Source organism: Tachyglossus aculeatus, chromosome 13 (assembly GCF_015852505.1).
Source record: "Tachyglossus aculeatus isolate mTacAcu1 chromosome 13, mTacAcu1.pri, whole genome shotgun sequence".
NCBI classification, from domain to species: domain Eukaryota; kingdom Metazoa; phylum Chordata; class Mammalia; order Monotremata; family Tachyglossidae; genus Tachyglossus; species Tachyglossus aculeatus.
Window position 1 is genome coordinate 22,871,715 of NC_052078.1, and position 27,659 is coordinate 22,899,373.

The window sequence follows — 27,659 nt, forward strand, 5'->3', positions numbered from 1 at the left end:
CCCCTAGACTGCACCGTGGGCAGGGAACATATCTACCAACTCTGTCCGATTGTACTCCCCCAAAGCACTGAAAATAGTGCTCTGCACACAGTGAGGCATTCGATAAATACCATTGATTGATTGACTGATTGATTGGGACAAGAGGCCAGCTGAAAACTAGAGGCCTGAGAAGGCTGAGGGATGTCCTTATCTCCCAGGACACATTCCTGAGTTCCCAGCGCTCCAAGATGTTCCTAATTCTGATACTGCTTATCGGAAAAACAACATTCACCTGAATCTGCCCTCTCCCACTGGCCCGATTCCAAGCACAAGGACTTTCTGAACACGAGTGTATTTAAAATACAAGGTCAGGGACACTGGAAACAAAGGGGTTTTTTTTGTTGTTGTTGTTTGTTGGACTTTCTTTTTTTCATCCCTTAAGTGGACAACGAGGAGGAGACCTTTTTTGTAACCTCGAGAAGCAGTGCGGCCCAGTGGAAAGAGCACAGCCCTCAGAGTCAGAGGATGTTGGTTCTAATCCTGCCTCCACTTGTCTTCTGGGTGACCTTGGGCAAGCGACTTCATGGCTCTGTGTCTCAGTTTCCTCATCTTGGCACGAAGACTGTGTCCAAACTGATTATCTTGCATCCTTTCCAACCCTGAATACAGTGGCTGGCACATAGTAAGCGCTTGAGAAATATCACTAACAACGTCAACAACAAAAAAAAACCTGATTACGAGATTGTATTATGAATTTTTAAAGGGAACGTGACCTGCCATTTCCACTGTGGGAACATCACCTGAATTAGTGTCTGTGTGACTGAGTAGGTGTGTGTGTATATCTGAAAGGGTATCGGTGAATGTGACGGTGTGCTTGAATGAGTGAGTGTCCATCCGAATGCGCGTTTGGGCCTGTATCTGAGAGTGTGTGTGTGTGTCTTAATGAGGTTGTATCCAAACTTGTAATGTGGAGGAGCAGAAGGGGGTGGGAATCACATGCAATGAGATTTTTCACTACCTCACAGACATGAATACTGACTGTAATATCATTTTACAGTACCTGGCCCACAGCAAGCGCTTAACAAATACCATTATTCTTCTTCTTATCATTTTCATTTGCTGGGAAGCATCATGGCTGAGGGGATAGACCCGGTCCTGGGAGTTAGAAGGACCCGAGTTCTGATCCCAGCTCCTCCACTTGTCTACTGGGTGACCTTGGGCAAGTCGCTTCACTTCTCTGAGCCTCAGTAACCTCATCTGGAAAATGGGGGTTAAGACTGTGAGCCCCGTACGGGCCTTGGACAGTGTCCAACCTGATTAGCTTGTATCTACCTCGGTGCTTAGGAAAGTACTTGACACATAGTAAGCGCTTAATACACACCATCATTATTAGTAGTAGTTTTTTCAAATAATAACAGTAATAGTCGGGGTATTTCTGGGCACGACTTACTGTGTGCTAACAGCTCAGATAGGTGTGGTACAAGCAGTTTGGGGACGATCCCCGACTCACACGGGGCTCCGAGTCTAGCGGGGAGAGGAGAGAAAATGAAGGACGGTTAGATATTTGTGTACATGCCCCTGTGAGTGTTTGTGTGCCTGTGGCAGGATGTGTCCCTGACTTTATTTGGGTGTGCGTCTGAGAACGTGACGGGACGCTGCGCTTGGGTCTGCTGCTGTCTCTGCTTCCCCCTGCCTGTTTCTCTCACGTCCTCAAGAAGCTCGCGTCTCTTTCTGTGATGGAATCTGTTCAGCGCTTACTATGAGCCAGACCCTGGGGTAGATATAAGATCATCAGGTTGGACACAGTCCCTGTCCCACGTGGGGCTCACAGCCTTAATCCCCATTTCCCAGATGTGGTAACTGAGGCCCAGAGTCTTTCTGCTTTTAGGCCCCATAATCGACTATAGGAAAGCCTGCCAAGGTCAGATTGGAGCCTTCCTGGTTTAAAAGACAAGTGGAGTGACCTATTGGATGGAGTATAGGCCCGGGAGTCAAAGGACCTGGGTTCTAATCCCCACTCCGCCAGGAGCCTGCTGTGGGACCTTGGGCAAATCACTTCACTGCTCTGTGCCTCAGTTTCCTCATCTGTAAATTGAGATTCAATTTACTACTACTACTTAGATAGTGAGCGCTGGGTGGGACAGGGACTGTGTCTGACCTGATTATCTTGTATTTTCCCCAGAGCTTACAACAGAACTTGACAAACCGTAAACGCTTTTCGTTCATTCTTTCAAACGTATTTATTGAGCACTTACTGTGTGAAAAGCACTGGACTAAGCACTTGGGAGAGCACAATGCAAAGGAATAAGCAGACATGCTCCCTGCTCATAATGAGCTTTACAGTACCCAACTATCATTATTACTGTAATCACTAGTAAGGTAATTTCTGCTCCATTCAGCAATAGGACTGCTGGTGATTCATTCATTCATTCATTCAACTGTATTTATTGAGCATTTACTGGGTTGTAGACCACTGTACTAAGCGCTTGGAAGAGTACAACAGTAAACAGACATATTCCCTAGCCACAGTGATCTTACGGTCTAGGAAGGGAGGCAGATGTTAATATAAATTACCTAATCAAGAGCCCCCAAATCCCTAGGAAGGCATGTCCACTTCCCGGTGTTTATTCCAGGCTCAGGATGGAGGGAATATCCTATAATCACAGATAGTTCTCTAGTTCCTCTAATCAGCGCTCCATTCCCTGAGGTCTCCGGGGATGGAAGCTCTCTCTGGAAATTCTTGATTAGCCAAATTGGCTCCAGACAGGTCTTAGACAGCCCTAGATACCCGAGACCTGATTTCCCCTCCCATTTTCCTTCCTGGGGGAGCAAAAAGAGATAACAATAATAATAATTACGGTATTTGTCAAGGGCTTACTATGCGCGAGGCACTGTACTAAGCACTGGGGGGGATCCAAGCAAATCGGGTTGCTCACAGTCTTCAGCCCTATTTTCCAGATGAGGGAACTGAGGCCCAGAGAAGTGAAGTGACTTGCCCGAGGTCACACAGAAGACAAGTGGCAGGGCTGGGATTGTAACCCGTGACCCGATGACTCCCAGGAAGCTGTTGGGGGTAGGGGTGGGGAGGTGGGTGGTAGGTTCTTCAAGAGACCGGGCAGACTTGCTTGTTTCCACAATAATCAGCTCTGGTTTTCTGGGGGTCTGGGGCCAGATGGGGGTGGGCTGGGGAGTACACCGGGGGTCCGGGGAGAAGGTTTCGAATCCCGGCTCCACCACTCGTCTGCCGTGTGACCCTGGGCAAGTCACCTCGTTTGTCTGAGCCTCAGTGACCTCATCTGTGGCAGAACGGGTCATTACTACAGCGCAAACTTTGGCAAGCACACGCGTTAAAGGAGAACAGGGCCTATCTCATTGTTATAATGAGCTCAATGGCCGAGGGCAGTAAAACGGTGAATCCATCCATGCGTACGAGATGCAGTTCGAGTCAAATCGGGTTCCTGGATGTTGTCAGCTCACTGGCACCGTATCCATTCTTATTATATCGTTTTATGAGGCGGAACACATAGGATGGGCAGAAGCAGAATTCGAAGCATCTGCGGGATGGTGAGCGGACAGAGAACACTCGCACGAGGAGAGAAAAGAAGAAGTGTTGGAAAGACATAGTGAAGCACAGCATGGTGGATAGAGCCCGGACCTGGGAGCCACAAAGTCATGGGTTCTAATCCCAGCTCCGCCACTTGTCTTCTGTGTGACCTTGGGCAAGTTGCTTCACTTCTCTGGGCCTCAATTACCTCATCTGGAAAATGGGGATTGAGATCGTGAGCCCCACTTGGGACAAGGGACTGCGTCCAACCCGATTCGCTTGTATCCACCCCAGCACCAGCACAGTGCCTGGTACGCAGTAAGCGCTTAACAAATGTCATTATTACAATTATTATTAATAATAATAATCTTCATTTTAAAGATGAGGTAACTGAAGCCCAGAAAAGTGAAGTGACTTGCTCAAGGTCACCCAGCAGACAAGTGGCGGCTCCCATGCTTTCGCCCTGAAAGGCCTCAACGTCTCCTTGCTCTAAAACCCCTCCGCTCTCTCTCATCCCACCCCGGTTGACTTTTCTGGCTGTTTCCTAAAAATAATTCCATCGCCGCATCACTACCGACGGACTCTGTGAGGGTCACACCGCCAATCTTCCCAATGCCCAATTTTCCCTTTTGAGTCCCTCTGAGGACAAATTCTCGGAGAGTCAAAATAGACTTTAGAATAGACTCTAAAACCCCTGAAGGCAGAGTTCCTCGGCTTTCTTTCAGAAGCAGCGTGGCTTAGTGGAAAGAGCAGGGGCTTGGGAGTCAGAGGTCATGGGTTCTAATCCCAGCTCCGCCACTTCACCAGCTGCGTGACTTTGGGCAAGTCACTTAACTTCTATGCGCCTCAGTTCCCTCATCTGTAAAATGGGGATTAAGACTGTGAGCCCCAAGTGGGGCAACCTGATTACCTTGTATCTCCCCCAGCGCTTAGAACAGTGCTTGGCCCATTTTTACTATTATCATTATTATAATCCCGGCTCAACGCAGCCCTGGAAATCCGCAAACTTCTCCCAGCTCAACGCAGCCCTGGAATCCGCGAAGTTCATCCAACTTGACTGCAAATATTTCTCATTGAGGCTGAGTTTCTATTGTTTCCATTGCTTCAGGCCCTCTTACACACACGACAGGGAGATGATTCCACCAGACCAAATATAAAGAATCTAAAGCTTCCCCAATTACGGGTCACATTATCAATCTTTGTTCTTACTTCAAGCGGGGGGCAGGGGTGACGCTCTACGGAGGCTCTACGTGGGACTTCTCAAACCCACAGTCCAAAAAACATACATTCAATCCCGGAGCAGAACGTGATTAGCGTCCTGGAACAAAATGTGTTATCTCATCTGACCGCAGCAGAAACGAGGTCCTTATATAGCTGTGCTCTAGCAACTGAACTTCAGGCTGTTCTTCCACTGGCAGAGCGAAGTAGGTTTTCTGCAGAAATCATCAGGAATATGGAGCTTTCTGAGGAGGGATTGCCGGAGGGGGTGGGCCTGAGAAACTGCCTAATCCGCGGCGATGATTGAAGCTTCAGAAAAAAGGAACAGTGTTCCAGCTCACAGCTTTATTGGGCAGGGATTCATTCAATCATACCCATTGAGCACTTACTGTGGGCAGAGCACTGTACTAAGTGCTTAAGGGATCGTGTCTGCTAATTTTTTTTGGATTGTACTCTCCCAAGCGCTCTGTACAGTACTCTGCACATAGTAAGCACTCAATAAAGCAGCTCGTAGAAACAGCAGCATGGTTTAGTGGATAGAGCCCAGGCCTGAGAATCAGAAAGTCATGGGTTCTGATCCTGGCTCCACCACTTTAATAATAATAATAATGGTAATAATAATTTGTTAAGCCCTTACTATGTGTCAAGCATTCTTCTAAGTGCTGGGGTAGATACAAGGTAATCAGGATGTCCCGCATGGGGCTCTCAGTCATAACCCCCATTTTACAGATGAGGTAACTGAGGCACAGAGAAGTTAAGTGACTTGTCTAAGGTCACGCAGCTGACAAGCGGCGGAGCTAGAATTAGAACTCACGCCCATTGTTGGGTAGGGACCGTTTCTATATGTTGCCGACTTGTACTTCCCAAACAGTACCCCGCATACAGTAAGCGCTCAATAAATAGCATTGAATGAATGACCTCTGACTCCCAATCCCTTGGCAGCTGTGAGACCTCAGGGAAGCCGCTTCACGTCTCTGGGCTTCAATTCCCTCATCTGGAAAACGAGGCTGAAGACTGTGAGCCCACATGGGACAGGGACTGTGTCCAACTGAATGGCTTGTATCGACCCCAGCACTTAGTACAGCAACTGGCACATAGTAAGCGCTTAACAAATACCAGAAATAAAATAAAATAAAATAAAATAAAATAAAATAAAAATGCCATTGACCTGTGTTTTGGTACAAACGTGGATGGGTTACAGCCCCCAGGGGCTTGAGGATACAAGGGAGAGAGATAGATAAATTCTACAGGCCCCGCCTCACAGAATAAACTCACAAATAAATCCACCCTGCTCAAAGAAGCATTTCTGATGGGGAGGTCTGGGCTTTGCTTTTCATTTTAATTTTATTCTCTGGTTAACTAATAATTTGGTTTTCTAGAGTGCTTTTATTGGCAAAGCACTCTGCCATTCATTAGTTCATTTCAGCCCTCCCAACAACACTGTGAAGCAGAGAGAGAAGGCAGGTATTATTAGCAACATCAATGGTATTTATTGGGTGCTTACTATGTGCAGGGCACTGTGAGCTCATTGTGGGCAAGAATGTGCCTGTTTGTTGTTACATTGTACTCTCCCCAAGCACTTAGTATAGTGCTTTGCACATAGTAAGCGCTCAATAAATACAACTGAATGTACTAAACACTTGGGAGAAGTAGCGTGGCTCAGTGGAAAGAGCCCGGGCTTTGGAGTCAGAGGTCATGGGTTCAAATCCCAATTCTGCCAACTGTAAGCTGTGTGACTTTGGGCAAGTCACTTAACTTCTCTGTGCCTCAGTTACCTCATCTGTAAAAATGGGGATTAAAGCTGTGAGCCCCCCGTGGGACAACCTGATCGCCTTGTAACCTCCCCAGCGCTTAGAACAGTGCTTTGCACATAATATGTGCTTAATAAATGCCATCATTATTATTATTATTGGGAGAGGACAATACGACAGAGCTGACAGACATGTTCCCAGCCCACAGTGGGTTTACAGTCTAGAAAGGGAGCCAGACTTTAATATAAAGAAATGCTTTATATTATGTGCTTTAAAAAGACATATATAAGGGCTGTGGGGTTGAGGGTGGGGCAAATATCAAACGCCCAAAGATCACAGATCCAAGGGCTTATGATGCACAAGGGAGAACAAGTTAGGGAAGAGAGAGCTTCAGCGGGGAAGACCTTCTGGAGGAGATGTGACCTTAATAATGCTTTGAGGGTGGGGAGAGTGGTGGGCTGGTGTATTTGGAGGGGGTGGACTTGGGAAAGGGGTCAGTGGCAAGACAGACAAGGTCGGAGCACAGTAAGTAATCTGGCGCTACAGGAGGGAGTGTACAGGCTGGGCTGGAGTAGGAGAGCTGTGTGAAGTGAGGTAGGAAGGGGTGAGCTGATTGAATGCTTTAAAGCTGATGGTAAGGAGTTCCTGATAGTAGCCTACTTCAATCAATCAATCATATTTATTGGGCGCTGTGTGCAAAGTACCGTACTAAGCTCTTGGGATAGTCCAATATAACAGAGCTGGTAGCAAAAACCCTTGATTGCTTCTCCTCACTCTGCTCTCTCTTTTGCTCTCCTTCCTTCCCCCTCCCTCCACACCACACCCTCTCTTCCCTCTTTATATTTTTATAGTACTTGTTAAGTGCTTACTATGTGCTAGGCACTGTTTTAAGCGCTGGGGTAGATAAAAGTTAATCAAGTTGGACAACAGTCCCTGTCCCACATGGGGCTCACAGTCTTAATCCCCATTCTCCAGATGAGGGCACCGAGGCCCTGAGAAGTGAAGTGACTTGCCCAAGGCCACACAACAGATAAGTGGCAAAACCAGGATTAGAACCCAGATTCCTCCCATCTTCTCTCTCTGATCCTGCCCTCTCAGGCCCATCTCTGACCTGCCTGAGGTGAGCGGATTTCTGGTCACCTAAATCAATCAATCAGCCGTATTTATTGAGCGATTACCATGTGCGGGGCACTGTACTAAGTGCTCGGGAGAGGGCAAGCCAAGAGAGATGGTAGCCGCGTTCCCTGCCCACATGAGCTAAATATCCAAAATGAGTCAAAACTGGGACTTCTCAGCATGCTCAGTGATTCCAATCTGGGAATGTGAAGTCACTTGGAGATTTCCTGCTGCCCTGTGAGTTGATGTGGAGACAGTGAGCCCCATGTGGGACAGGGACTTTGTCCAACCTGATTAACTTGTATCTACCCCGGCGCTTAGGACACAATGCCTAGCAGAAAGGAAGCGCTTAACAAATACCATAAAAAAAAAAACCCACAAAAGGGACAAGCTCAAAGAAGGTCTGTTAAGTAGGATGTAGGCATTCACTGGAGGAGGCCAGGCCTGCTTGAGGCTCCTTTAAAAAAAAACAAAAAAAACCCAACAAACCTGCTATGAATTATTGCCAGAAACAATAAACTCTTTGTGCATGATCTTTTGCTGCAGGGCGGAGAATTTCACTTTTTAAAGTATATGGCTGCTTGCATGCAGCACAATGTGGCGGAAAGGACATTGATCCGAGAGTCAGAGGACTCGGGTTCTACTTCCGCTCTGCCATTTGCCTGCTAGGTGACCTTGGGCAAGTCACTTGGCTTTTCTGGGCCTCAGTTTCCTCATGCGTAAAATGTGGATTCGATACCCGTCCCGCCTAAGGAAGGCTCCCGAGAGCCTCCGGCTGGCACGGGGGCGGAAGGAAGGGGCGGGGGAGCCCCGCAGAAATTTGAAATTTTGAAATAAAGTAAGTGCTTAACAAATGCCATTATTATTATTATTATTATTATTATCCACCCTCCTTCCTTCCCCCTTCCGGGTCACGGCTGAAATTTGTGCTGACCAGTGGGGCCCAGAGCTGGGTCTTGGGGTGAGGAGGCTCCCTGGGTTTTGTTTCCCTGATGGGCTTCAGTTGGCCTTGGCATCCCCCTTCTCCTGTGTGGGAATATTCATTCATTCAATCGTATTTATTGAGTGCTTACTGTATGCAGAGCGCTGTACTAAGCGCTTGGAAGTTCTGCTGGAATGTCCAGCTGTGGATTTGTCTGAGAGTGGGATGTAGTGACCATGGGGCTGGGGGAAGGGGGATCACAATGGGAAAAAGCTGACCCAGGAAACCTCAGGGAGGATGACACGAAAGGGTTGGGGTGGGGGTGGGAGGGAGGTCAATGTGATGTGGGTTCTAATCCCGGCTCCGCCACTTGTCAGCTGTGTGACTTTGGGCAAGTCACTTCACCTCTCTGGGCCTCAGTTACCTCATCTGAAAAATGGGGATTAAGACTGTGAGCCCAACGTGGGACAACCTGATCACCTTGTATCCGACCCAACGCTTAGAACAGTGCTATGCACATAGTAAGCGCTTAACAAATGCCATTGTTATTATTATTATTATTATTATCCACCCTCCTTCCTTCCCCCTTCCGGGTCACGGCTGGGGGTCACCTGAAAGATAAACCACACGAGAAGCCCGTGCTCCCTAGTGAATAGCTCACAAGCCTGGGAGTAAGAAGGACCTGCCTTCTCATCCCGGCTCCGCCGCTTGTCTACCGTGAGACTTTGGGCAAGTCGCTTCACTTCTCTGGGCCTCCGTTCCCTCATCTGTAAAAAGGGGATGAAGCCCGTGAGCCTCAAGTTGGACAGGGACTATGTCCAACCTGCTTAGTTTGTATTCACCCCAGGGCTTAGTACAGTGCCTGGCACAAAGGAAGCATTTAACCAACACCATTAACGAAAAATAAAGGGATAGGGATTTTCAACCGGCCACTGGCATCAGCTCAGCGTGAAGAAAGACGATAGTAAAAAGTCTCCAAAGTCTGAACTTTGGATCACCTTTCACTCCTATAACCTTGTGCTCGGCTGACCTAGAATCAGATGGCCAAGATCAAGGGTCGTGGCAACATTTCACGGCTTTCCGTTAACGACAGGCTGAACTAGGGCAACTCTCTGGTCTAGGCTAAGATTTATTATTATAATTACACAGCCTGTCTGATGACAGTCGGCCAATGATAATAATAGCATCTGTTAAGCACTTACTATTTGCCAGGCACTGTACTAGGCGCTGGGGTGGACACAGGCAAATCGGGTTGGATGCAGTCCTTGTCCCCTGTGGAGGCTCACAGTATTAATCCCCCATTTTACAGACAAGGGAACCGGGGCACAGAGTGGTGAAGTGACTTGCCCAGGGTCGCTCAGCAGACGAGAGGTGGAACCAGGATGAGACTCCAGGTCCTTCTGAATCGCAGGCTTGGGGTCTATCCACTGGGCCACGCTACTTTCTTTCCTTCTCTCTGCCTCTCCTGGCTCATTTCCAAAGGCTGGAGGTTTGGTATCCCAGTTCCCTCCTCTGTATCCTGACACCTAGAAGAGGACTAATTTCGGAGTGGCGTCCTCCTGCCGGAAATCCAAATCCATGCCGAAATCTAGGGGTACCAGAGAACACCACTGAGGCCGGATACCTCCCTCAGATGCCTCCGACTTTCCGGAAGGACAACTGTTCCACCGGTCATTGATTCACCCGGGCCTCCTATTGGCGACTCCGCGAGGAATATTCTAAGTCCTCCCGAGACACCGCGGGCAGTTTGCCACGAGTTAGTCGGTGCCCACGACATTCGATTGTAAAAACAGTTCCGTCCATCTGAACCAGATTGCTCCACTATCCCAGCTCCTCCAGCTCTCTCCGAGCCATCTACGGGAAATGAGGCGATTTAACATCCCGGGAAGCACTCGGCTCCCAAGCCGGACTCTGCCCGTGGAGATTCCTGTAACCCTTGAAACGGTCTGTTTCAGATTTGGTTCTAAGTAGTTCCTCATCCTACAGGCTTCGGGTTGAAGTATTCCAGAGTTTTGGGCCACACGGATTTGAGCGCCAACGCTCGGCTGCCTGGAAGCGCCTCACGATTTTCAAACCAAGCCAAACCTTCACCTTTCGACAAACTGCTTTTCAGCCTGCAGGCCGACAGAAAGAAATTCTTGTCCAAACCCAAACATCCCCGGGTTAACTAACGCTCCTGCCTGTTTTCCCCCTCTAGGGTGACGAGATTTCGTTTCCCGAAAGGGGCCACGTGGAATTTTGCCAGGCTTCTCGGCACCCTGTCGTTTCCACAGAAACCTTGAGGCCCATGAAACAGGAATCTCTTGAGCGTTTCTCCGAAAAGAGGAAGAAAGCAAAACGAAAAAGAGCAGGGTACCCGCGAGCTTCCGAGCCCGCATTTTTTTTAGCTCCGCCATAATCTCGGGGGCTACTACATTCCCCGTAAACACTGCAAGCTGACATGTGTGTTAGCTCCGCTCCTAATTGTTTCAGCGTGAGGGGCAGTCCCGGAGCCGGCCTGTTTGTTTTAGCAGAGAGGCGTCCAGATCGACAAACCCCCTCGATGAACTTTCGAAAGCGGTCAGACTTGGAATCAGACTTGGGCGCACTTCAGACGTCCCGAGACGTCCCTCAGCGGGCGAGCGGCCCGCTCCCTCGGGGTCCTCCCGAGCCCCGCAACCGGGCGTCTTACCCCATCCGTGTCCTCGTTGCCGTAGAGGTACATCCCCCTTCGGGGCTAGCGGTCTGACATGTCCACGGCGCCGTCCTTTCAGGGAGAGGGAGGACTGGACTGTGGCCGATCCCCCTGTCTCCCCACCGAGGCCGAAGAGCACCAGGCCGGCCTCCCTCCCGACTCCGAGGGAGCTCCACAGGCCCTCCCGGGTGCCCCGACGGGACGGCAGGGCAGGAGGTCAGCCGGGCTTGCCTTGACCGCTCGTCCGGAGGGGGGACAGGAGTCTGGCTAGCGTCGGAGCAGAGGCTTGGGTGGGTGGGACTTTGATTTGGCGTCCTGTAACCGGAGCCGGACACGTGTTTGGAGCCCAGGGGCCCATTGGCTGCCCAGGGGCGCTGAAAAGGAGAGGCCTCGGCGGAGTGTTTGACGGACTCGGGAGCGTGGCGACGGCTATTTCCTCCTTTATTCCCTTGTGGGCCATCTTGGCGTAACGGACGATCGATCCGTCGGTGGTATTTATGGAGTGCCGACTGGGTGCTCTACACAGAGACGCGTTCCCTGCCTGAGACAAGTTTACAGTGTAGACGGAGGTAAAGCACTGAACGAAGCGGTGGGGAGACTATCGCTCCATTAATTCGTGGTATTCAAGGACTGCTCTAGGAACCTGTTTTTGCCTCTTTACTTGTTTTGTTGTCAGTCTCCCCACTTCTAGACTGTGAGCCCGTTGTTGGATAGGGACCGTCTCTATCTGTTGCCAAATTGTGCTTTCCAAATGCTTAGTACAGTGCTCTGCACACAGTAAGAGCTCAATAAATACGACTGAATGAATGGTATTTATGGTGAGCTTGCTGGGGGCGGGGCACTGGACTAGGCGCTCGGGAGAGTACGATAGAACAGAGTTGGGAGACGCGTTCCCTGCCCATAGTGAGCTTCTAGTCTAGAGGGAGGGAGAGGCACAGCACTGTACTAAGTGGTTTGGAAATCAATCAAAGGTATTTAGTGAGCGCTTACTGTGGGTGAAGCACTGAACTAAGCGCTCAGGAGAGTACGCTAGAACAGAGTTGGGAGATAGGTTCCCTGCTCGCAGTGAGCTTCCAGTCTAGAGGGAGGGTGAGGTAGAGCACTGTACTAAGTGGTTGGGAGAATACCAATCAATCCATGCTATTTAAGAAGCTCTTTCTAAGGGCAGAGCACTGGATAAAGGGCTCGGGAGAGGACTGTAAGCTCCTTGTGGACAGGTAATATGTCTGTTGTGGTATCATACTCTCCCAAGTGCTTAGTACAGTACTGCACATAAAGTAGGCGCTCAATAAATATGACTGAATGAATAAATGAATGAATAAAGTTGGTAGACACATTCGCTATTCACAGTGAGCTCATGGTCGTCGTGGACAGGGTGTCTGGCGGAATTGCCCACGTACCACTCCAGAGCGGCTCCACTCTTTGCCCCGGGCCCCCGCCTTGGGTCACGACATGGGTTCTAATCCTGGCTCCGCCATTTATCAGCTGTGTGACTTTGGGCAGGGTTTAATTCCAGTGCGGGTAGATACAACGTTGGGGTAGATACAACGTAATCAGGTTGTCCCACGTGGGGCTCACAGACAATCCCCATTTTACAGATGAGATAACTGAGGCTCAGAGAAGTGAAGTGATTTGCCCGAGGTCACGCGGCAGACAAGTGCCAGAGGTGGAATTAGAACCCATATCCTCTGATACCCAGACCCGGGCTCCTTTCACTAGGCCAAGCTGTTTCTTAATCACGTTCGGCTCAAGCTTGGCACATCAATCTCCTGAACTAAAGTCTTCTTTCTCTGTTAACATATAATAATGATAATAATAATGATGATGATAATAATGATGAAAATGATAATGGTTTTTGTTAGATACAAGATAAACAGGTCAGACACAGTCCTTATCCTACATGAGGCTCATGGCTCAAATGGGAGGAAGAACAGGTATCAATCCCCCATTTTACAGGTGAGGAAACTGAGGCCTAGAGAAGGCAAGTGATTTGACTACGGTCACAGCTGTCAAGTGGCGGCCAGCAGGATTAGAACCCGGTTCCTCTTACTCCCCGGGGTTGCCCTTTCTACTAGGCCACACTGACTGAGAAGAAGGATGTTTCTTTCGGATCACCTCCTACGCAGATAGGGTGCTTGCTCTAAAAATAACTGCATATTAACAACTCCCAGGGTAGGGTTTTTTTTTTCTTCATAAAACAATCCGGCTATCTGTTGAACTGGAGTTTTCAAGGTTAATAGACTAAACAGACACTCCTGATAAACATGAAAGGTCTTTTCTCCCCTCTTTGTTTTGGTTTTTTCAGCATGAACCTAAGGAGGAATTTGGAGCCAGAATGCCGAAACCAGCTGCAAATTAGCGAGGAATGTCAATAGCTCCTAAATGTGGAAAGATTGATTTCTCTCTGCTCCTTTGATTCCTTAAAAGCATTTTGTTCTTTCTTTTCATCTTGGTGGTTCATTTCACTGTCCTGACTTGACATGGGATAAACTTCTTTCTTTTCACTGAACATTCAGGTGGCAGGGAATGTGTCTGCTTAGAGAAGCAGCGTGGCCTAGTGGAAAGAGCCCGGGCTTGGGAGTCAGAGGACGTGGGTTCTAATCCTGGCTCCGCCACAGGTCTGCTATGTGACTTTGGGCAAGTCACTTAACTTCTCTGTGCCTCAGTTACCTCATCTATAAAATGGGGATTAAGACTGCGCGCTCCACATGGGACGACCTGATTACCTTGTATCTATCCCAGTGGTTAGAACAGTGCTTGGCACATAGTATGCACTTAACAAATACCATTATTATTATTATCATCCCAAGCCAGTCTTCTAACTTCTCCTCATTCCCCACTCTCCCACCTCCTTCCCCCTCGGCTCGAAATTCCATCCCTCCCCAAATCCGACAGACCACAGCCCTGCCTGTATTCAATCCCTCCTCCACCAATCAATGATATTTATTGATTCCTTCCCAACAAACCCTCTCCAATTAACTCCCACCACCCCGCTACCTGAGAGTCAAAAGACCTGGGTTCTATTCCTGGAGCCACCACTTACGTACCATGTGACCTTGGGCAAGTCACCTAACTTGTCTGTGCCTCAGGTAAAATGGGGATGCAATACCTGTTCCTCCTCCTTCATCTCTGAGCCCATGTGGGACAGAGTTGGTAGCCAAAGCCCTTGATGTAAGTACTTAGCTCCTGTCACAATCAAGCGCTTAGTACAGTGCTCTGCACACAGTAAGCGGTCAATAAATACGATTGAATGCATGAATTATTAGTAATAATCACAGTGTTTGTTGAGTGTAATGTGCTGTTGTAGTTATTTGGGAAAGACAACGAAAGCACAAGAAATGTTCTCCACTCACAAGGCAGACTGGGCCAAATTCTGCTCAAAGATCAGAGCTTCTTTTCTCATAAACCCATTCCGTCCCCCAGATTAAGCTTTCCTGGAAAAGTCTAATGACCGACGGAGTTCATCATTCCCCACCGAACAGAGTATTTATTAAATTACTTTCCACCACAAGCCACCGACCAAACTCCTCTGATGACACTCCTACTCCTCAGGCCTCTCAGCCGATGCAAAATGAACCCGAAGCTTTCCGCCGAACTCATCTTCGACCCGGGTTTAAGCCTCGGATGGGCTGGTCATCAGATCTGAGAAGGCTTTTAAGCCAAGCGGCGACTGGGCCTCCAGGGGCCGGTTCCAATGACCGAGCCACCGTGCCCGCCGCTTTCTATTTCAGGACGCCTCCGTGATAACGGGACCTACCGACTGAATTCCGCGGGACGGCGGGGGGCGGGGAGGGGCCAAATCTGGTGATGGCAGCTTCTCTCTCTATCTACCGACCCCTCCAGATAAACTATCGCGTCCTCTCGGGGCCTGGGGGAGCCAACAAGGAGAGATGCTACGAGCGTGCTGCCCTCAAGGGAACCTGACCCTCCCCCAAGCCCACACTCAAACACACAAAAATGCCCTTTCCAGACGAACCATAGCTGGCCCCTGCTAGGTCAGAGCCCACCTGCGGCAGCTGCCAAAGAACTCTCGACTGTAAGCTCGTTGTGGGGAGGGAATGTGTCTGTTATATTGCAATATTGGACTTTCCCAAGCCCTTAGTACAGTGCACTGCACACAGTAAGCGCTCAAAAAATAAGATCGACTGACTGACCGACATCTTCGGCCAGATGCCCCCGGAATCCCAATGTGACCAGGCAGACACTATTTCTCCACCAGCCAGGCCTGCCACCCCTTCGTGGTGGCTCTTGGGGCTCTGTTTCCAGCATGCTCTGGTCTACGCAGACTGCACATGCGGACTTGAGCCACCACCGATAGCCCCCCGGTCCTTTCTGCTAGGCGACTGCTTATCTGCCGCCCCCTCATCGTGGCTCTGGGACCCTCGACATCCTCCTGTAATGGACCACCACACTGCTACCCCGAGATCCCACCCCAGCTCTGCTCCGCGCCACGGATGAAGCTCCATCCCGAGCCACTCTGCACCAACCCAGTGGGGCAAGAACGGCAGCTGCAAAATTGTGGGAAGACCATGGCAACTGCTGTTTGGAGCATTGCCGTGGCCACGGGGCGTGACTGTGTACTCTGAACCACCAGGAGAATGAAATTCTGCTCCTCTAGCCCCAGCACCCTACTGATCTTGGTTTTTGTCTTTATGTTCTCTTAGTGGATTTTTCTTTCATCTCTCTTTTTTCAGTTTTTCATGGTATTCATTATGTGCTTACTACATACCAGGCTCTGTACTGAGCACTGGGATAGACACAAGCAAATCTGGTTGGACACAGGTGGGGTTCACAGTCTTAATTCCCATTTTACCAATGAGGGAACTGAGCCCCAGAGAAGCGAAGGGGCTCGCCCAAGTTCACACAGAAGACAAGTGGCGGGGCCAGCCACCCCAGCACTAAGTACAGAGCCTGGCCCACAGTAAGCACTTAACAAATGCCACAATTATTATTATTATTATTAGAACCCAGGTTCTCCCAACTCCCAGGCCCGTGCTCAATCCATTAGGCCATGTATGGACAACAGGGAGCAAAACACAGTCAAAGAATTCTGCTAGAGAAGCAGCGTGGCTTAGTGGGAAGAGCCCGGGCTTGGAAGTCAGAGGTCGTGGGTTCTAATCCCGGCTCTGCCACTTGTCTGCTGTGTGACCTTGGGCAAGTCACTTCACTTCTCTGTGCCTCTCTGAAAAATGGGGATTAAGACTGTGAGCCCCACGTGGGACAACCAGATGACCTTGTATCTACTCCAGCACTTGGAACAGTACTTTGCACATAGTAAGCGCTTAATAAATGCCATTAAAAAAACAACAAATACCATTATTATTATTATTCTACCTAGGCAGTATGCAGATGCAACGATCGACTGGGAAATGGAAAACGGGCTCAAAAAGGCCAGCGTGTCCTTGAAGCAGGGTGTGGAAGCACCACGGAGTCCGGCTCCAGACCAACTAAAACCTCAGAGCGCTGTAACCTTGGCCAACCATCAGTATGGTTGCGCTGTGAGCCCACTGTTGGGTAGGGACCGTCTCTATATGTTGCCAACTTGTAATTCCCAAGCGCTTAGTACAGTGCTCTGCACACAGTAAACGCTCAATAAATACGATTGAATGAATGAATGAATGAATGAGACCCAAGCCCCACACCCGACCGTTGGAGAGGTTCCTCCAGCAGCGCTTACAGGTGATACTCAAACGGTCCAACAAGATCCCAAACAACAAAGTCAGCCTATAGCCCAAGCTCCCACCGGGACAGCTGTGGGACACATGAGGAGAAAGGATGACAGCAGCGTTCTGAAGCAGCTTCTGTTTGGCATTGGGAAATTGGGAAACAGAAAGTAAAGAAGTGGGGGAGTACTTTAAGGCTAAAGTACAGGAAAGCTTCAGATGCTACTGAAGCTGGGAGTCACTGGCCATAGACATACCCGAGTGGTGAGCTGTCAACAAGAACGGAATAGCTCTGTAGGAGAAGCAGCTTCGTAAGGAGCACGGAACAAGGAGGCAAAAAGCAAAACAGACTCTTTTTTATGGTATCTGTTAAGCGCTTACTATGTGCCAGGCACTGTACTAAGCGCCGGGGTAGATACAAGCTAATCAGATTGGGCACAGCTCTGTCCCACGAGAGGCTCACAGTCTTAATCCCCATTTTACAGAGGACATCACTGAAGCCCAGAGAAGTGAAGTGTCTTGCCCAAGGCCACACGGCAGACAGATGGCGGAGCAGGAATTAGAACCCAGGCCTGGGCTCTTTCCCTTAGGCAACAGTGCTGCTCAGCAGATTGGATCTCAAGCAGAAATTATGACCACCCATCATTATCACAATACTGTACTGTACTGTCTCTCCCAAACGTTGAGTACAGCCCACAGTGAGCATTTGATAAATACCACTGATAAGGAGGAAAGTGATTGTTCTGGATGAAAAGCGTTCTGCTCCTGAAAAAAAATGTTGTCCCTATTGCTTTGAAAGGCTCAGGATTTTCTCTTCTGCTTCTTCAAATCTTTTCACGGTTATTCTGGATTAGAGGGTCAGTGACCTGGAGAGGGCAAATTAGGGCACTTTTTGGGTCCTGAGCCTTCAGGATGGAGGTTGGGTGTGTGTGTGTTGGGGGGATTCTCTGGAGCCTTTCACTTTCCAAGGGTTCATACCCCCTGAATAAATACGGCCGTGAGACCGAACCCCAAGCCCTGATACGCAGGCCGGCTGGGCTCCGGATCCAGCCCCAACATGAACAACACAGTCCCCCACAATCCCCCTGATCCGGTTTGTAGCTCAGCCAGGTCAAACAGGGGGCTTGGGAGGGGCCCGGGATTTCTGGAGTTTGGGAACCTCGAACTTGTCCGAGCAGAACACAGCGCAGGGCCTCCACTCTCTACCCCCGACCACCCCAGGACCCAACGATAGGTTGTACAACCAGAAACAAGTGGCTTCCTATGGAGGAAACCCATCCCAGGCATTCCTGAGTCCAACAGGCAGAAGGTCCTGGGTTCTAATCCTGGCTCCGCCACTTGACTGCTGTGTGATCTTGGGCGAGTCACTTTATTCATTCATTCAATCGTATTTATTGAGCGTTTACTGTGTGCAGAGCACTGTACTAAGTGCTTGGAAAGTACAAATAGGCAACATGTAGAGACAATCCCTACCCAACAACGCTCTCACAGTCTAGAAGGGGGAGACAGACAACAAAACAAAACATGGAGGCAGGTGTCAAAATTGTCAGAACAAATATGACAAGAACTTTACTTCTCTGGGCCTCGGTTCCCTCATCTGGAAAATGGGGACTAAGACTGTGAGCCCCATGTGGGACAGGGACCGAGTCCACCCTGATTATCTTGTATCTACCCCTGTGCTTAGACCAGTGCTCGACCCATAGTAAGTGCTTAACGAATGCCATTATTATTACTAGGATAAGCCGGAGTCTCGCTGAGAGCTCCCAAACTTTGCTGCTGCTGCTGAAAATCTCCGGCTCACGGCTTGGACAGACCCCCAGGCCCCCCTGACCCCCACCCCTGAGGTGGAAGCCCCCCACCCCACCCCCCTACACCCAATCTGGGATGGGAATCTCATCCCCCTCCCACTTTTTTTTTTTCTGGAAATGTGTGTTAAGTCACTTGGCACAAAGAGATCTAGGGCTGAGTCTAAGAAGGCCTAGAAAATGCATTTCGTCCGAAAGGCGGCGAACAGTTCCTACTTTTCCAAATGCAAAATCCAGGGCTCCTGCAAGAGTCCTTGAATTCAAATCGAGATGTTTTAGGTAACAGTGGCGGGTTGGAAAAGATGAGGGGGGTGATATAGCCCTCAAAGGCCTTGGGTGATTAGAGTCCTGAGGACCTTCACAGAGAAGGAAAATACAAAGTCACAGAATCAGTAGGCCAGTTTCTCAATTTTACTACTTATTAGTCTTGAAATTCCCCCTCCAGTCTGCAAATTCCTTGTAGGCTGGGATGGTCTACACATACCTTGCGGATTCTGCTCCTATTAAGGCATTTTTTATGGTATTTGTGAGTGCTTACTATGTGCTAGGCACTGGGCTAAGATCTGGGATAGAAACAAGTCAGGTTGGACAATGCCCCTGTCCCACATAGGGCTTATGGTCTGAATCCCCATTGTACAGATGAGGTAACTGAGGCACGAGGAAGTGATGTGACTTGCCCAAGGTCACACAGCAGACAAGCGGTGGAGCTGCATTAGAACCCAGGTCCTTCTGCCTCGCAAACCAGTAGGCCATGCTGCTTCTAACTGGGCTATGCTCCTCTCTCTCCTGCTCCAGATTAATTATAATAATAATAATGACAGTATTTGTTAAGCGCTTACTATGTGCCAAGCATTGTTCTAGGTGCTGGGGTAGATACAAGGTAATCAGGTTGCCCCATGCGGGGCTCACAGTCTTAATCCCCATTTCACAGATGAGGTAACTGAGGCCCAGAGAAGTGAAGTGACTTGCCCAAAGTCACACAGCTGACAAGTGGCGGAGCCAGGATTAGATCCCACGACCTCCGACTCCCAAGCCCAGGCTCTTGCCACTAAACCAGGCTGCTTCCAGAAAAACAGATCAGACAATGCCACATGCCTATTTGGACCAAATCCGTCCTCCTCCTCCTCTAGAAAAGCAGACCGGATAATCCTACGTGCCTGTCTGGACTTCATTTCCTCCTCCTCTAGGAAAACAGGTTGGATCATACAACAGACCTGACTGGAATACGTTCCTCCTCCTGCTCTAGAAAACCGGATCAAACAACCCAACGTGCCTGTGGGACCAAGGAATCCACCCTCTCTGAATGCACATTCCACCCCAACTCCTCATTTTCCCTCGACAAGAAGCATAAATCCTTTCGCTTTGGACGGGACTAGTCAAGTGAGAAGCAGCAGGCAGTCGCCTCCTTCTCTCCTAACCATAGCTGCTGGTGTCGTCCCTGTGACCGAACGGATTGGGAAGCTCATTGCTTCCATTTCTAAATAGAAACAATACACACAAAAGACCAAATTAGTGACCATGATCAAGCCAGAACTGGACATTCTCAGGAAACTGACCATTTTGCTGCTCTATCACTACCCAACTGGACAGACTCACTCAGCTGAGCTGACGTGAGGAAAGAGCCACGTTTTCCAGCATGTTCTCCCCTGCTCCCCTCTGGGCTCAAACCCCTTCATTCGTTCATTCATTCATTTAATCAATCATATTTATTGAGCACTTACAGTGCTTAGAACACAGTACTAGGCGCTTGAGAGAGTATAATAGAACAACAGACACATTCCCTGTACACAACATGCTTACAGTCTAGCGGGGGAGACAGACATTACTATAAATAAGTCAATTACAGATATATACATAAGTGCTGTGGGGCTGGGAGGGGAGTTGAATAAAGACAACAAGTTAGGGCAACTCAGAAGGGAGTGGGAGAAAAGAAAAGGAAAGGCAAGCCCTCCAAGAGGCCTTCATGTAAGTGCTTAACAAATACCATTATTATTATGGTTATTATTATTATTTTCATTAACCTTTCATTAAATACGATTGATTGATTAACCTGATTAGCTTGTATCTACCCCAAGGCTTAGTACAGTGCCAGCCACATAGTAAGCCCTTAGAAGATACCATAAAAAAAATGACAGATTGATCGTTGAGGCATAAAACCCTGTCTACATCCTAGAAAACTCAGAAACTCCTTCTGCTAAATGTCAAGGCCTCACCACGAAGGAAGGACGGGCCTCTGACCGCCAGGAAATCATTTTGTTTAATGACCTCGCGGAGTGTCTAGCGGTGCCATTGACAGCTCTGACAGGAAACAGAATGGGTGCTTTTTATCTTAAAAGGCGGAAGACTACGTTGACAAGTTATTCATCGTCCAACACGGCACGACGATTTGGCCCTGTCACAGTCAACCACATTTCTGTACGCTGGTTCTGTCCGTCGGAGCTGGCCGCCTCTCCCAGTGATCGGGTCAAAGCAGGACGGTGGTTCCGTCCACTTTGGACAGGTTGAGTCAGTGTGGCCTAGTGGATGGAGCCCGGGCCACTTGTCTGCTGTGTGACCTTGGGTAAACCACTTAACTTCTCTGTGTCTCAGTTACCTCGTCTCTGAAATGGGGATTAAGACTGTGAGCCCCACGTGGGACAACCTGATTCCCTTGTATCTACCCCAGCGCTTAGAACAATGCTTGGCATCCAGTAAGCGCTTAACAAATACCATTGTTATTATTACTGTTCAATTCTCTGAGCCTCAGTTACCTGTTAAAGGAGATTAAGACCGTGGGCCCCATGAGGGACAGAGACTGTGTCCAAACTAATTAGCTTCTTTCTTCTCGAGCACTTAGTACTGTATCTAGTCCAGAGCTTAGTACAGTTCCTGACTCGGACTGTGTCCGACCTAATTAGTACTATCTACCCCAGTGCTTAGTACGGTGTCTGGCACATAGTAAGCGCTTAACAGATACCATTGAAAAAAAGCGAGTATAACGGGGATCTCAGCATCGAGAGGGATCACGGTTCAACTACGGATATCTAAAGGATCTATTGCGTTTGAGACGTTCGGAAGAAAACAGCTTCGAGGATTCTTTTCCGCCGAATGCCTGCACCGTGAAGTCGGAAGAGGTTTTCATCTTCCCAACTGACGACCAATTCCCCAAGCAAACACATCCATTTCTCAGGCAGAGACCAGAAATAGACGAGGGCCCTTGAAAGGCCGCTTACTACGGGAATCCAGTGTTTTGCAGGAGTGTGGGAACATACCACATTTCTCCAATGATTTCATCAGGACCTTTCCATACCAGCAGCAAACCTAGGGAACTTGAAAGCCGACACATGCATTGGGGAATTGGAACGATGATAGGTCACTAGACAGTTTTTGAGCATGACCAATATTCTTGTGAAGAATAAAAAACACTGCTCTTAACCTCTCGCCAACCCTTAGTTTTAGAGTTCTGAGTCTCTTTCAGAGCAGAAAGTCCCCAAGGAGAGATCAGGAAGTACCATTTTTTACTGTTTTCCCCAAAGAAGTAACATTTACACCTCTTTTTGGAAATGACTCACTCAGCGACTGGATAAAGTATGGATAATAATAATAATAATAATGGCATTTGTTAAGCACTTACTATGTGCCAAGCACTGTTCTAAGCGCTGAGCGGATAACTGAGAAACAATATCATAATAATAACGGTATTTGTTAAGTGCTCACTATGTGCCAAGCATTTTATTAACTGCTGGGGTAGGTAAAGATTTTCATGTCAGACATACTCCCTGCCCCGCATGGGGCTCATAATCTTGATTAAATTTATAAATAAATTAAATAAAATTTATTTTATTTTGTTAGTATGTTTGGTTTTGTTCTGTCTCCCCCTTTTAGACTGTGAGCCCACTGTTGGGTAGGGACTGGCTCTATATGTTGCCAATTTGTACTTCCCAAGCGCTTAGTACAGTGCTCTGCACATAGTAAGTGCTCAATAAATACAATTGATGATGATGATGATGATGATTGGAGAGAGTAGGATTGAATCCTTTTTCTACAGATGAGGAAAAGGAGGCACAGAGAAGTGAAGTGACTTGACCAAGGTCACAGAGCAGACAGGTGGTGGAGTCGGGATTAGAACCCAGGGCCTCTGACTCCCAGGACTGGGCTCTATCCACTAGGCCACTGTGCTTCCCAGGTCTGTGCCGCCACAAATAGGCGTGGAGCAAGGGAATCCAAGCTCCAATCTAAGGGCACTTACCACGTGCCAGGCACTGTCATTTTGTTAATATGTTTTGTTTTGTTGTCTGTCTCCCCCTTCTAGACTGTGAGCCCGCTGTTGGGTAAGGACTGTCTCTATATGTTGCCAACTTGTACTTCCCAAGTGCTTAGTACAGTGCTCTTCATACAGTAAGCGCTCAATAAATACGATTGAATGAATGAATGGAAGCCCGGAGGGAGACACAAGCTAATCAAGAAATGTGATCTGGCCAATTTGAAGAGGGAAGGGGATTCCACATAAGGGGAAGGACTTCAGGGGGCAGAGATGGGAGAGTGGAGAGGGAGGCGGGTGACAATAGCTTCTGAGGAGCTGAGAAGCAGCAGGTGAAGAAAGCGGACATGTGAAAAGGACAGAAGTTGTGGAAGGCCTTAAAGTGCTTTAAAAAGCTCCTTATCAATCAATCAGTGGTACTTACTGAGCACTTATTGTGCCCAGGGTGCTGAACTTAGAGCTCAGGAGAGTACAACAGAGCCGTTAGACCTGATCTCTGCCCTCGAGGAGGTTTTCAAGAGGAGGCTGAGAAGCAGTGTGGCCTAATGGATAAGTCACGGGCTTGGGAGTCAGGATCTGGGTTCTAATCCCAACTCCACCACTAGTCCACTGCATGATGCTAAGCAAGCCACTTAGTTCCTCTGTGTCTCACTTACCTCATCTGTAAAATGGAGATGAAGACTGGGAGCCCCATGTCGGACATGGACTGTGTCCAACGATTAGCTTGTGTCTACCCCAGAGTTTAGCACAGTGCCTGGTACATAGTAAGCACTTAACAAATAACAGTTTTTTGTTTTTTTAAAAAGAGGATACTCGGTGAGGAAACACTGAACTGAAAAATTACCAAATTCCTCACATTCCAATAGTACTTGGGTCAGTTTTAGGATTCGAGTTCACTTATTTAAGTGTAATCACTTAGTAATCACTTAACTTCTCCGAGCCTCAGTTACCTCATCTGTAAAATGGGGATTAAGACTGTGAGCCCCACGTGGGACAACCTGATCACCTTGCATCCCCCCCAGCGCTTAGAACAGTGCTTTGCACAGAGGAAGTGCTTAACAAATGCCATCATCATTGTTATTATTAATCCGAATCATCTGAAAATTCAAACCAACCTTCTTGGGATAAAGTTTATCTCTGTCTGTCTCTCCCTCTCTGTCTGTAGTTAAGTGCTTCCCCAAAATTGTGTTATCTGGTGATGACTGCTGTCAGCTATCAATCAATCACTCAGTGGCATTTATTGAGTGCTTACTATGTGCAGAGCACTGGTACGAAGCGCTAGGGAAAGTACCACACAACAGAGTTAGCAGACATGAGAAGCGGCATGGTGCAGTGGGTAGAGCAGGGGCTGCAAGTGTTCTAATCCTTGCTCTGCCACTTTGCTGTATGACCTTGGGAAAGTCCCTTTACTTCTCTGTGCCTCCGTTACCTCATCTGTAAAATGGGGATTGCGAATGTGAACCCCACGCGGGACAGGGACTTTGTCCAACCCGATTTGCTGGTATCCACCCAAGCGCTTAGTACAGTGCTTGGCACATAGTAAGTGCTTAACAAATACCACGATCCTTATCATTATTATTATTATTACTACATGTTCCCTGTCCAAAATGAGCTCACAGTCTAAAGCTATTTCTTTTGCCTCATTAGACCAGAAATATGCCATGCTGGTCTCTCTCTCTTTCTTGCTGTTTGCTTTTGTTGTCTTCCTCTTGGCTCAGATATTACCAATCAATCATATTTAGTGGGCGCTCACTATGTGCAGAGCACCAACCTAAGCGCTTGAGAGACAACAATAACAAAGACACATTTCCCTGCCCCAAAAGAGCTAACAATCTTGAAGAAATTGCTTCCTTGTCCTATACAGTTGGACTGCATTTGGGGGCTTTGCTGTGAATGCATTTCATCTTTCACCCCATCCTCAGCCCCGCGGCACTCATATACATATCCATAAATGATTTATTTATAATAATGTCTGTCGTGTCCTCAAGACAGTAAGCTACCTGAGGACACGGAACGTGTCAACCAACTCTGATCTACTGTACTCTCCCAAGTGCTTAGGATAGTGCTCCGCACATGGTAAGTGCTCAGTAAATACAATTAACTGATTGACAGGAGAGTATTTATTAAGTGCATAATAATGCAGGCAAAGCACTGTCCCTTAAGTGCTGGGGGAAAATATATCATCATCATCATCATCAATCGTATTTATTGAGCGCTTACTATGTGCAGAGCACTGTACTAAGCACTTGGGAAGTACAAATTGGCAACATATAGAGACAGTCCCTACCCAACAGTGAGCTCACAGTCTAAAAGGGGAGACAGAGAACAAAACCAAACACACTAACAAAATAAAATAAATAGAATAGATATGTACAAGTAAAATAAATAGAGTAATAAATATGTACAAACATATATACATATGGGAAAATATATGGGTGGCAACTAGACGTGATCCCATTCTAGACTGTGAGCCTGTTGTTGGGTAGGGACCATCTCTACTTCCCCAAGTGCTTAGTACAGTGCTCTGCACACAGTAAGCGCTCAATAAATATGACAATGAATGAATGAATGAATGAATGAATGAATGATCCCTGGCCCTTGGGGAACTGACTATCTAAGAGCTGGTTGATGCAATTCCTGCCTTCAAGGAGCTTGCAATCTAGAGGGGAAGAGAGGTACACAAATAAATTACAGGTGGGGTAGCAACAGAGTTAAAGAGTAAAGGGAGTGGCTCTATGCTGAGGGAGGTAACTTTATAGGCAGGGACCGTGTCGACCAACTCTGTTATATTGTACTCTCCCAAGCACTCCTTACAGTGCTCTGCCCAGTAAGTGCTCAGTACATACCACTGATTGACAGCTATATTTGCTGATCACTAGATTTGTGCATCTAGCTTTAATTCTACTTGTTCTGACGACTTGACACCTGTCCACATGTTTTGTTTTGTTGTCTGTCTCCCCCTTCTAGACTGTGAGCCCGTTGTTGGGTAGCGACGTCTCTATATGTTGCCAAGTTGTACTTCCCAAGCACTTAGTACAGTGCTCTGCACACAATAAGCACTCCATAAATACAATTGAATGAATGAATCACTAATACTAATAATAATTGTGCTATTTGTTCAGCTCTTTACTACGGGCCAGGCACCGTACTAAGCACCGGGGAGGATCCATGCAAAACGACTTGGACACAGTCCAATGTGGGGTTCCCACTCTGAATCCCCATTTGGTGGATGAAGTCAGTGAGGCCCAGAGAAGTGACTGGCCCAAGGTCACTTGGCTGACGAGTGGTGGAGCGGGGATTAGAACCCTTCTGTCTCCCAGGCCTGTGCTCTTTCCCCTTCTATTACGCCAAGGAGGACAGGGTAACTCATTCGCCAGAAACGTGTAAAGTCATCTCCTTGAGTCATCTAGCTAGCCCCAAAGGTACAATACGCTGTCAGCAACTGCTGGCTTGTACACTTGGCAGACGGACTCGCGTTGGACCTTTTCTTCATTCTCCTCACAAGCATCTGAAAGTGACCTCGGCAAAAGAGCTGCCTGCCAGAGGAGAGTTCTAAAAATGCCGAACAGTGGGATTCTGGACGACCCGGCCTATTTCCAAATAACCGCTTGTGGGATACTCGAAAGGGAGCTGCTTTTCTCCCCCCCACCACAATAAATTTAACTTTTACGACCGTGAGCCCAACGTGGGACAGGGACTGTGTCCAACCTGATTAGCTTGTATCTACCCCAGCGCTTAGAACAGTGCCTGGCACATAGTAAGCGCTTAAAGAACATGTCTGCTTATTGTATTGTGCTCTCCCAAGCGCTTAGCACACGGTAAGCGGTCTGTAAATACGATGGACTGACTGACTAATGAATTCCCTATAAAAAAAAAATCAATCAAGTGGCACGTCTTCTTTCTCCTGGGCCCAGGCTCTTCTGGTGACTCTGTTTCCATGCTCGAGGAGCTGGGCCTTGGGCTCTTGAGAACTAAAAGGGCAGTGTGGCTGTTTCCACCACCCTGGGAGCCTGAGGGGTCAATTTATTTTGGGATTTCCGTAGCAGTGGGACCTTTTTCGGAGGGGTCAGCCTGGCCGGAGGCCAGGGAAGGGGCACGGGAAAGCCTGTGAAGTCAGACATTGGCGGCAGGATTTGGAAGCGTTTCTTAGAGTAAAAGAAGGTGCTGAAACTGCCAAAAAGGATGTCTGTCTCTGCCCTAAATAATGTGGTGAACCGCCCTTTGGCTTTCCAGTTGGTTCTACCCACAAAAACAAATCGCAATTAAACTTATTTCCCACATGGGCTTATTCCCACAGTTCTCTCTTTTGACGATTCCAAGCTATGGGCATCATCTCCTCTGTTTCTCTTAGCCAGCCTAATAATAATAGTAATAATAACTATTAAGGTATTTGTTAAGCACTTACTATGTGCCAAGCACTGTTCTAAGCACTGGGGTAGATATAAGGTAATCAGTTTGGACAAAGTCCCTGTCCCATGTGGGGCTCACCCTTTTAAGCCCCATTTTCCAGGTGAGGGAACTGAGGCCCAGAGAAGCCGAGATCACAAGGCAGACAAGTGGCAGAGCTGGTATTAGAACCCAGGCTCATGGCCTATCCACGATACCATGCTGCTTCTTGATGAAGCACAAGGTCTTTGGAACTAATAAGCTTATAAGTACCAATTTAAGGTAACACAGAGAGAATTCATAGTGGCCAAGCATCTTCACATGTTTACTCATTGATCCATTGAAAAAACCGATTTGGTTG

At 48.1% G+C, this 27,659-nt stretch overlaps 1 protein-coding gene across 3 annotated transcripts in view; it reads right to left on the reverse strand.

Annotated features, from left to right (window-relative positions):
- CACNB2 (calcium voltage-gated channel auxiliary subunit beta 2) overlaps positions 1–27,659 on the reverse strand; it is a 177,955-nt gene that overhangs the window by 61,597 nt on the left and 88,699 nt on the right. Inside the window, exon 1 of one of the 3 annotated variants that reach the window (XM_038755856.1) lies at positions 11,202–11,409. The exons of the other annotated variants lie outside the window; for them this stretch is intronic. Coding sequence (XP_038611784.1) covers positions 11,202–11,234 — 33 coding nt within the window. The 5' untranslated portion in view covers positions 11,235–11,409. Of the gene's footprint in view, positions 1–11,201; positions 11,410–27,659 lie in introns of those variants that run through there. 3 annotated transcript variants of the gene reach the window in all.